At 41.1% G+C, this 12,047-nt stretch overlaps 1 protein-coding gene across 1 annotated transcript in view; it reads left to right on the top strand.

Moving 5' to 3' along the window:
* The window catches only part of ATP5PB (ATP synthase peripheral stalk-membrane subunit b), a 54,424-nt gene that overhangs the window by 8,866 nt on the left and 33,511 nt on the right, over window positions 1–12,047 (top strand). Inside the window, exons 2-3 of the mRNA XM_044077112.1 lie at window positions 3,986–4,022; window positions 8,074–8,219. Of these exons, the coding sequence (XP_043933047.1) occupies window positions 3,986–4,022; window positions 8,074–8,219 (183 nt within the window). The remainder of the gene's footprint in view (window positions 1–3,985; window positions 4,023–8,073; window positions 8,220–12,047) is intronic.

The raw sequence follows: 12,047 nt of genomic DNA, 5'->3' as shown, positions 1-12,047 counted from the left end.
TTAACAGGCCAGAAGAATACACAGCTGGTCATTTAGATCAGGAACAAAAATAGTATGATTTGATTTTTTTTCCAATTTTTTTTATAATCGTCTGCAGACGATGACAAATTATAATGTTGTATGTACATGTAATCATTTTGCCAAGTTTGTCCAGGCCATAATTGGGGAAAATGTATAGAATTCAAGTACCTGATTCCTACTTTTGTGTTTCTAATTGCAATCTCTCTTCATGGGTAGTTGCTGTGCATACAGTCAGTAAGACTGCTAAGGAACACAGCTAATTTTAACAATGACTAATGACACACACTGTTTAAGTGGATTGTTCAGAGTCGCACATTAAGCAAATAGAGGTGGAAGGAATCAAACCATGGACTGCAGAAGCAGTTTAACAGCTTGTAGTAATCCCTTTGCTGTATAAGTCCATTGTATAAGCCGCTCTTACTTGTACTCAAATCTTCACTTCAGAATCTCCCTTCACTAGGATCCTTTAAAACTTGTTAGACTTTACAAACACAAGCTGTATTTTGTCTGCTTCTGCACAAGCTATCTGTTTTCACTACCTCCTTGATTTTCTCCTGAACTTGTGTATTTTGCCAGGGTGGTCTGACTGGGTCTGTAGAACCAGTTTTCAGCAGAGGCCTACACATGTACTACACAGCTAGACAATTCTATAGAGTTAAAGCATTATAAACTAATAATCACTCACCATATACATAGGATATGAATAGATATTGTCCAAAACTACTCGCCATATACATAGCCTATGAGTAGATACTGTCCAAAACTAATGTGTAGGTAGTGCAATGTATGAAACTGACTGTTTTATAGTGTATGAGAAAAATAGAATGTTGGTTTCAGTTAGGAAAATATTAGCCAGAAAGATAGTGAGAGCGTTACGAATAATAGAGGCATTACAGTCTGAGCAGTTGCTTAAGGATATGGTATAGAAACAGAGGAGGAGTTAGGAGAGCCGTATGATCTTGCAGAATATGAGGGAGTGAAATGTGACCGAAGAGGAGGGTGAGGCTAATGAAGAAGAGGAAGAGCTAAGCATTAGGCAGGCTTTTTGCAGGAGCAGAGCCATGTATTTCTGAGATGATTTTTTTTAAAGAGGCTTTGAAATGGGTTAGGCAAGTCATAGACCTGTTAGCTAGAGGTAGTGAATTCCATAGTATAGTATGACTACAGAGTGATTTTGATTTTCTTGTAGGTTTCGAGATAGCTAAGAGATTTTTGTCTTCTGATTGTAGGGATCGCTTTGATGTGTAAGGTGTGACTAGATTGGCTAGTGCAGGGCAGGCAGTAAGCTTGAAAATAAGGTTGTGTAAGGTGGATAGCTGAATAAAGGCAAGTTGGTTGGGGAGTTCAAGCCAGTTTAGTTCTAGTAGTGGTTTACAGTGGTTTGTTTGTCTTTTTGGTTTTTCCCGGTTAGGGGTCGCCACAGCGGAACTCCGGTCTGCTAATGATTGGCAATAGACTTTTTTATTGTGCCGAGTTGCCAGCCCGACGCCCAACCTTCAGCGAAGGCACGCCCATTCACGCATGTTTTTCTGAGGCCACTCGACCGGGGGGGGGGGACATGCAGACTCCACACAGAAGGCACTCCAGCCGTGAATCGAACAAGAGAACCTCTTCCTGGCAACAACGCTACTGCTGTACCAGCGCGGACTTCATTTAGTGGTTTACAGTGGTGTGCATGATATTTTGAGTTTGTGTCAAACTTTGCAACTTTGTTGTAGCACTCTTCCCATCTTGCTTTGGGTAGACGTTTGTTAGGATAGGAGCACCGTAAAGAAGGGAGGGAAGTAAAAATGTTTTTGCAAGGGTAGTTTTGGCTGCTGCAGGAAAGAAATGTTTGTTTCTGTATGAGTCCCAGTTTTCGATAAGTTCTTTCCATTTTGCCATATATGGGGGTTGAATGAAAGTTTGTCAATGATCACTCCTAGAAGTTTGGTTTCTTGCACTATTTCTGTGACAGTGTTGTCAGATGCAAGAATGTTGAAATGATCAGTGACAGGGGAGGTGTTTTTGGGGTGAAACAGTACTAGTTTAGTCATCTTTGGATTAAGAAAGAATTGGGAATTTCTTAGCCAGGATTCGACGACTGCAGTAAAGGACTGTTGAGTTTTTTAAAGTAGTTCCGGTAGATTATGGTGGAATCATCAGCGTATTGAATGAGGGTTGCAGTGTGAAGGTTGTTTGTGAAAATGTTGGGAGTAGGGGTCTGAGGATGGAGCCTTGAGGGTCTCCAGTAGGGTTTTGCAGAAAGCACGAGAGTTCATTGGACCATTTCACTGCTGGTTTATGATCTTTGAGGTAGCTCTGAAACCATTTTACTGTGTTATCTGAGAAGCCTAAGTTACAGTGTGTTCAGTAGTAAGGGGTGAGACGTGTGTCAAAGGCCTGGGAGAGATCAGGGAATACTGGGGTGGTACAGCACCCTGCATCTCTGGCCTTGTTCACGGTGTCCGTAGAAGGTAATAGAGCTGTGGCTGGGTCTGAAGCCATGTTGGGCTTTGATTAAGATGTTTTGCAATAGGTGTTGCATTACCTCCTGATGGATACTTCTGTTGAGAATTTTGGATATGGATGACGAGATGGATAGAGGATGGAAATTGGATGGTTCAAAAGAGTTGCCTCCTTTATGGATGGGGGCTAGGTCTTTATCTGAATCAGAAGTACCTATTTACAAGGATACTGATTGGGTAGGTGAATGAGTTGGCAGCCAGTTTGAGGTAGTGAAGATTATCAGCTGAGGTGGGGCAGGGTTTTAGTTTTTGCAGCAGTTTCTTATGTCAGTAGGTATGGGCTGAAGTGAGAATGGCGTTCGTATGACATTTTGTTCAGTAGGGGGGTTTTTAATGACCGGGTTAGAAGTAGTTGATGGTATAGGGCTGGTGTTTGAATAGGTTGAAGGGTGAGGGAGTCCAGCATTAGGGATGTTTTTAGATATTGATTTTATGAGGTGCTTGCTAAAGTTTTTTGCTATTTGTATTGCATTACTTTTATTTGTATGTACTGCAAAGTTTCTTTTGTATATTACAGTCTCTTGTTTTGTATATTACTTTGTATTACCTAGCCAGACTGCAACCTAAGTGTTTAGAAAGAAAACTGGCTACGTTCATATAAGAGATCCTTCCTTTTTGGGAGTTTTGCTCAGAAATATATGCCCACAGTGCCCCTGAAAAGCTTGATTTAAAAACTGATCAGAGTTTTAATACAATTTACAGTGCTAAATATAATAGAATGTGGGCTGCCCTTCTGCTGTACATGCCATGGTTCCAGTTACCTCAAGCAAAGGCAATGGTAGATTTACAGCAGTGACAGGACCATATTTAAGGATTTGGGGGGGGGGGGGTTCCCATATTGAATAGCAATGAGACCATGTTTTCTTTTTGGAGGGGGCTGTTTTGAGTAGTTTATTCTAATTATTAAGAACTAGAGCTTCTTTAGCCTTTCGATTGCAACTTTTGTTTGGAGTACAGGATAGTGTCTAGACGTTTAACATTTTATCCATATATGCGTTTCCACATTGGTCATTGTGTGTGTGCATGTTGAGGTATCCTATGGACTAAGCAATTTTAGTGCTTGTTTTGTAGTATTTTCTCTTGGTAAATTGATGGTCACTTCATTGAAGCTGGACTTTTTTTTGTTAATAGTAATACCTTTTGGCTTTTGTAGATTGAATGTTGTATTAGAATGTTTGAATGTTGTATTAGAATGTTTTCTCCATAATACTCTTGTGACATTTTTTATACCATGTCTCTTCTAGTCTCTTACCATGTGTTGCTTGCATGTCAAAGGTTTTGTTTTAAACTGGTTTAACTTAACTGTTCCGTATATTCTTGTTAAGAATCAAATTCTGTGAATGCATATGAAATACATGTGGTAGTAGGATCCTGCTTTCCAGTCTTAAAGGAAATGCTGTTTTAATTGAAACTTGAACCACACACTTTATAACTGACAATTGTGAACTTTTTTTCAGCTGCATCATTGAAGAGTTCAGGTCCATTCAGTGTTGGGTAAGTCAGTTTTTCAACTTACTTTTGACATTGATATCCTACGGTAGCCAGCATTTCTTGGATAACTGTACCCCAGATGGTCCTTTTTCATCCACCTCATTTGTAATTCTGTAGTTTTGTGCACAAAGTCCTGAGTTTGGGAAAATTATCTTCTCTATGTGAGATTTTTACCTACGGTGGAGTACTTCAGAGAACTTGCATATTCATACCCATTTGTTGACTGCCGTGCACTACTTTATATTATTGTCAATTTGTTTACTTAAAAAAAAAAAATGTTCTAGTCCTAGGCTTTGTCTGTTGAATCTGTGGCCTTTATTGGTGTCTTGCTGGCCCCCATGTCTCTTATGGACAGCGGCCTTCAATAAAAGTATTATCATAACTAACATCACCACCCCCCACCCCCACAAACCTCCCTACTGACATGCCCTTCCCCAATATAGACACGCATGATACTATGGGCCCAGTGTGTGGCGAGGCTTGTAAGGGCCCCCTAGTGGCCGTTAACCCAGTAAATTGTTATGAACTTATTACTGAAATGCTTTGCATAAAATAAATAATTTTTTTTTTAAATTTTAAAAATTAAATAAAACTGTATTCCTTTTTGTGTAGTATCCCGAGGGTCTAACATGCTGCTTTGGTAAATGTAGGACTTGTGCCACAAGCATTACAACCAGTCTGCGGTTAACTTTCTTTGACTTTTAGGCATTCTTCTCACTGTTATGTACCAGTAATCTACAACCCCTGGCTGTCATCCTCTTAGCAAAAGAAGTGTTTTGAGGGAATGTTTAATTTCTTCTCAGCTTTTTCTGTTACAGATAGAATTGCAAGCTAACTTTGAGAGAGTTTCCATGTTTGTTCATCGGGGCACGCCTTACTTTAGAATGCAGCATTTACTCTCTTTTTTTTTTTTTATGATGTGCTTTCAGTTTAGCCATTCAACCTACTGATTTGAGCACATTCAGCATCTGTACTGCTTAGGGGAAGGCTGCAACATTAGTCTCTGCTGGATTTAATGATACTGCCTGCCAAAGATGTAGGAGCTCCTTTCAAACTTTGCAATTTCTCTTGAGTGCCTTAAACTTTCCAGAGACGGGTGTAATCTCAAACAGCAGATTGTGATTCTCTTTCTTCTTTCTTCTCCAAATGTTTGTCTGTGTTGGAGTTGTTCTTCAGTTACTACTGTTAAATCCCTGCAGATGGGATTCTGGTAAGCCTTTTCTCAGGGGTGCTGTTGTCCCAGACTGCTTTTTAAGGATACTAGCCAGATATTGAGAAGCTGCTGAAAAAAATTTTTTTTCTACTCTTTGTGAAGTCCAGCATCACAACCTCTTAGTCTGTGTGACGACTTCTGAATTTGCGTGTGTGTGTTTTATAGAAAAAATTGTGTGTGTAATTAATGCATATATTGTGTAGCTCTCAGTCAGCTGAAATAAAAACTGGCTGTGTTCGACTGGACACCTGTTGTTCAAAGACCTCTGTCAATTTTCACTGTGGTTCATATTTCTAGGGGGTAGGGGGTCCTTTTTCCTTCTTACCATGTTTTACCTTTTCACCAGTGTAGTTTTAGTAGGAGCGAGTTACAGTTGCCAATTCCTTCCATTGTGGCTCATCTAGGTTTGGCTTAAACCCCTGTGGTATTTATATCCTTAGTCAAAACTGCCTGGCACCATATACAACATTTTTGTTTAGTGCTGGATTATTCTTTCCTGGCACTGATATGTTGCATCATCTTTCCTGGAGATGGGCCTCCCAGTTTTAGGTTCCTAATATTGTCAAATTTGATGCCTGTATAATCTTTTTCCTTCGGCACTGGAAGTCTGTATGCTAATGTTGGCAGCCAGGAGCAGAGCTTTATTCTCGCTTATCCTTTTTGTCAGACCTCCTTATACAGTGACTTTTAGACTCATTGCAGGCTTGAAAGCTACAGGATGTCCCATCTCTCTGTCGGCAAGGTCAGTAGCCCACATATTGCTACTACCTATTTAGGTCCTTAGCCTGCCCCCCCCCCCCGGGAGAAGTGTGTAATACCCTAAGGAACATGAATGCTTTGAAAAGGTGTGTGAAAATACATCTCAAAGATGAAGTATGAATGGTCCTCCAAAGATGATGGGGGTAGGGGCTGCACAGGCTTCACTTTTCATCCTATCTGCTTCTCCAGCCACAATTTAATTCCTGTACCACCCCCCCCCCCAACACATACACTAAGGTTATTATCTCTCCCTCTTTATGCAGAACAGCCCCTGTTTGGGTGATTATGTCCTGTGGAAAAAAAAAATGTAACAAATGTCCTGATATTTTATGAAATTTTTTTTTCAAGTTTCCTCTTATTTTATGTGAAACTGTTTAAATTCTACAAGTGAGCTTTAATTTTGGCAAAAAAAAATGAAGTTTAATACTTTGCACTGTGTGTTGCGATTTAATTTGTCCTGCAAAATCTTGCATTTCTTTGGGCATTTGCCAAATTAGCAACCCTGACACCACATGGGAGGTCCTTACTTACCAGTGGCTGCACAGCCTCCTTGGTTCTTCCTCCCATTTTCTAAGCTCTTGTGTTGGTGTGGATTCAGCTTTTGTTTTTAATGATATACTTTACAGTTCAAGCCCTACTGTTGGGAGCCCAGTTCCTCCTCATTCTTTCATTCATTTTTTTTAATATAAACACACACCACCCAAAGGATCCAGACTGGTGGCTCTTCTCTGCTTCTAATCTGCATATTTTTGTTTTGCAATGACAAGAGCTGGGAGTCTTTATGCAAAGAGAGTCCTGTGGCCCATTAGTTCTGTATGGGAATACCAATGAGGTCATCCTCTTAGTTGTGAAAGGTGAATGGTAGGAAGTAGGTTGGGGGAGCAGACTGCCCCTCCCCAAGTTCACCCTGTTAGAGCAGTTGCTGTCTCGTGATCCATTTTACATAATTGCATCTTCAGTGACCTGCACATCTGTGGTCTGTTCATCTTATGAATGTTTTTATGAGGTCTTACAAGCTTTTCCATATCCATATTTTCTTTTAAGGACTGCATTAATTTGACTAGTGATCATCAGAGTAGCCACTCCATAAATATAACGTGGATTGTGTCCCTAGATAATCCTAGATGGACTTGAGATGTGAACGTTTATATCCTTGATGATAGATTTGTACAGAGCTGTTCTAACATTTTATCCTTCTCCCTGCCTTTTTGCTAGTCTGTTCTCAGCTTTTCTTAAAAGTGGGAGATGTGTGGTGCATGAAGGGGAAAATTGAAATGAAGGGCGCATGGTGTATGATGGAGTTCCAGGCAGCCTGTTTTTTTGCTTAGGGTGGTCCTTTTTTACATATCTGTCGTACTTAATGAAAACTAAGCAGTTATCTTGGTTACTCCTTTGGCAGTTGGTTGTGATGGATAATTGTGGCATTGTTTGAAGTGCACAGCATAATGGCTAATCAATTTATGTACAGGTTACACTACACATGTAAATTTCATAGATACAAGTAATGTGTTTTGTAGAGTCTCTGTGAGCAAGGCTTTACGATTTTGCTTAACAATGGGCATTTAATGTGTGACTGTGGTATAGTTGCTAATTTCATTCCTTTGGTAGGTGGCACTTCAACAACTTTACGGTACAAGCTGCACATGCATTTTCTTTAGTATTTAGTAGCTGTGCAAGGTGCTGTGCCAACAATGCTGTTAACTGCTTTGGTTTAAAAAGTAAAATATTAGACACTCTTAACTTTTATTTTTTGCAAACTGATACTATGCAATGTCAAAATACACTGAGGATTATTTGCTCTGGTCCTCTAGTGGCTTACAGTTCAATTCAGAAAGCAGTCATAAGGATGAAAAGTTCTTGCAACTCTTGATTCTTGTGTAAATGTGTAGTAAACCTAATTATGTAAAATCCAATTAACATTTACCCAATGATTTAATTCCTACAGTATTCTTACTTTACACTATTCTGTGATTTGCCCGTGATTTGCCTTCTGTAAGATTTTCTGGAAAGCTGATGATCAGCCTGTTTTGATATTTGGCTTTGTGTAGTTTTTTGATATTATCCCTTTTTTTTCTGTTCAAGTTTGTTGCATGCATGCAGGTCCTTTCATACCGCTCAGCCGTGCCAGGCTCCAGTACCTCCTCTCCCTGAAAAATCAGGACAAGTTCGACATGGTATTATTCCTGAGGAATTTTTTCAGTTTTTGTACCCCAAAACAGGCGTTACAGGTTTGTAACAGTTTTAAATTTTATTGTGATAATTTGTGCCTTGCAAGGGGACTGTGTATATACTATTGCCATTTTTCAATACTCTTGCACAGAACATTTAACAACTTTTTTATTTAACTATGTTTAAGTTGCACAGAAGATATGGTACCTCTCGCACTGTGTTAATCTGCAGCAAGTGCTGAGTATTAATAATTGGTATACATATGTGTAGTACATGTCTCATCTTTCTTGAGCCTTTTGCTTTAGGAATTTGTTTGTCCCATCAGGATAGGGACAGCATTTTGTATTTTTAAATGGGAAGTTTGTGTTAAATGCACAGCAGTGAAGGAAGTCAAAAGAGCTCTGTTTCAAGTAAATGCTAAATGTACATTTTCAGAAAATTGACCATGTTACATTTTGCTTCAGTTCACTGTGTTCTGTATATGTAGCTGTACCACTTTCAGTTATAAAGTCATGGTTGTGTGCAGCTATGATGCAGAAATGAAGATAAAAATGATTGCTGAAGTTTGTAATGACCCAGTACACGGAGTAGCTAAGTGGCATCTTTAGGCATAGAAATGCATAATCTCTTGGTAGTGTTTGCATTACTGGCAGACCTGGTATTTGCAGTTTGCAGTGCATATCTTGGTAGGATGTGGTGTGTAGTGCTGGCATTCGGGTGTTCCACAGTGTACCAATGCATTTTAGATGGTGTTTCCACTGTAAAGAACAAAACTCATGATAGATTTATTACATCAGATGTTGAAGCTTTTGATAAACTGAAGTATGTCAGATTCTAGGCCGTACTTTACTCCAGGGAGTACACTTTTGCTTGAATTAAGCAGCAAGTTGATTAAGAAGTTTATGTGCTTTTGTAAGTCTTTATTTTTAGTTAATTAACCCTTTTCTGAATCGAGGCCGCAAGAGCAGCAGTAAATCAGTGTAAATAGTTGTTTTTAATTTAGCTAGTTATCCACCATACTTTTTGGGATGTTGGAGGAAGTCACTGTAACTAGAGAGAACCTGCACAGATATGGGACGAACAAAGGACTCTACACAAATTGACTGGAAGTCAGGATTGGGCGTTGCCAGTGTAAGGCAGGAGCATTTACTTTTTTCAGTTTTCTTACCCCCTTTAAGAATTTCTTGAGTCTACTGCCAGCACAGTTCATTCTGTCGGAGCATGGGTGATTTGCTTTAGTTGTGTCTGTGTGTTACAATCATTCTTGTCTCCTTAGCAAGGTTCTTTGAGGTTTCTTCAGTGGACCATAGCTGTTCAATGGTCCTTTCTCAGCTAACCTCTCTCGGCTCCCGTATGACTGCCTTCGATCTGCAGGAATCCTCTACAGTGGTGGAGGTAATCAATTGATCTGTCTCTGGGCAAGCCCCCCCCCCCCACCCCAATAGCCACAGTAATGACTACAGACTCTTCCCAGTTTGGCTGAGGGGGCATTACAAAGGAAAGATGGTCCAAGGCATGTGGTCGTTGTCAGAGACCAAACTGATAAGTGTCCTAGAGAAGACAGAAGTACTAATGGAGGGTGGCCTAATGGTTAAAGTGTTTGCCTTGCAAACACAAGGTGCAGGGTTCGAGTCTCACAAGGGATAATTGGCTAGGCTTAAAATGGCTCACAAGGGCAGTTAGCTTAGTACTAATCTATGAACCTATAATGTTGAAAGCCTTTCAGGACATTCTCCCTCTGACGATTGCAGTTCACACAGACATGTCAGTAGTCTGGTACATTAAAAAACAAGGAGGAACCCGCTCCTACCTGTTCTGCAGAGAGTACCCGAGAGTTTGGGAATGGGCGATTTATATGCAGACCACTTTCTAATTGCAACTAGGCATAGGTGACACTCTAGTCAGGCACACTGATGTCCCACTCACCAGGCTAAACAAGGAGGTTACTGTCGGCTGCCTGTCTGGTGCTAGGATCTGCCACATAACCCATGCACTCATGTCACTCCACAAGTACAAATATGACTGTCATTATCCATGTTTGTGTGAACGACCTGAGACGTCCCTCCCTGGACTGCATGAAAGGAGACTTGGAAGAGCTCTCTGATCCTGTAGCCCAGGCAGGTATGACCCTAGCCCTGAGTAGTATTCTGCCATCACCCAGAATGATACCGCAGTACAAGGACAAAATTATTGACTTCAACAATTGGCTAAGCTTCTGGTGTCATTCTAAGGGGATGCAGTATCTGTCTGCTTGGGATGACATGGTCGACGGACCATGATGATTTGCCAGAGATGGCCTGCACCTGTCCCCTATGGGATTCTGGATACTGGCTAAGGCTCTTGCCGCCCCTATAGTGCCTTTTTTAGGCAAGTTTCAAATGACAAATTCACCACCGTAACAGGAACAGGCAAGCAAAAACTGAGGGTAATGATACTCAATGTTAGAAGTATAAATCTCAAAATGTACTCACTCGAGATGCTCCTTACAATGGAGAACATCAGTATCTGTGCAGTGACTGAGACCTGGTTCAAGGCTCCAGAGAGCACCCCTGCACTACCAGGCTATAACTCATACCACACTTTTCGGCCATGTAACCTGGACCGGAACACCAAAGGCAGAGGTGAGTCCATATTCATTAAGGACATCTACACCTCCAGGCTAGTTGCTCAGCATAATGCATTTGAGGTTATCCAAGTGCAACTAACTCTGGGCAAAACTGCAATCCAAATTGTAGCTTGCTACAGATCCCCCACCATGCTCCAAGATTCCCACTCCTCTTTTCTTGATGTACTGGAAAATATTAGGGTTCAACCAAACACCCTAATAATGGGCGATTTCAACTACCCACCATTAACTGGGAAAACTATTCATGTACCAACTCCTTCACACAGCGCTTTCTGGAATTCATAAACTCCAGTGCCCTGGATCAACTTATCCACACCCCCGCCAGGGGCAACAGTATCTTAGACCTAGTCATTACCAACATGAGTGACTGGTGTTCCACACCTGAAGTCAACTACTCGTTGGTCTGATATGACCATAAGCTAATCACCCTTGATATCCACATCCCGCCCACACACCCCATTAAGGAAACCACAGTAAAAGATTTCTCCAAAGCCAACCTCATGCTTCTTAAGACAGAAGTGGTGAACTTCATGACACCCATGCAGATGGACAGTGCAGTCACGACTACTGAATCCTGCATGGATCCACGTGTGCATGGATCGTGCTATCCCAAACAGAACCAAGATGCAAAAAAAAAAAAAAGAATCTGGAGATCCCCTGCCATAAACAAACTGTACAACAGGAGGAAGAAATTGTTGCAAAAGAGTAAAATCCCATGAGTGGAGGATCTCCCTGGTCAGCCTCAGTAAGAAGCTGAGATCCCTTAAGATCCTCCAAAGCTAGCTACGAAAAAAAAATCGCCACTGATTCTAAGGACCACCACAAAGCATTCTGTAGCTGTGTCAAGAATCTCCATGGCAACACCCAGATCTGCTCTGCGTTACAGCACCACGGCACAAAAATTACAGAACCAACTGGTACTGCCAACATCCTGGCAGATGGGTTCATTGCTAACTTTACCCATCCCCCCAACCCCTAAAGGGCCCATATCTATACAGGAAGAATGCAGAGTCCCTGTAATCACAACTATGCAGGTAAAAGAAAGCTGCACTCTCTAAAGCCAAAAACACAGCATCCATGGGACCGGACAACATCCCAGGCTGCATTTTACACTAACTTCAGTATAAACTGGCTCTCCACCTAAGCACCATGTTCAATCATAGCCTCACATCAGGCTTTGTGCCCACTGAATGGCGTACAGAAACAGTTATCCCACTCCACAAAGGGGGAGCCACCACTGATCCCGGCAACTATCGCCCTG

Source organism: Protopterus annectens, chromosome 7.part0, assembly GCF_019279795.1.
Source record: "Protopterus annectens isolate FY-2018-M chromosome 7.part0, PAN1.0, whole genome shotgun sequence".
Taxonomy (NCBI): domain Eukaryota; kingdom Metazoa; phylum Chordata; order Ceratodontiformes; family Protopteridae; genus Protopterus; species Protopterus annectens.
The sequence above is the reverse complement of the archived record's forward strand: the minus strand, read 5'-3'. Positions and strand labels throughout refer to the sequence as shown.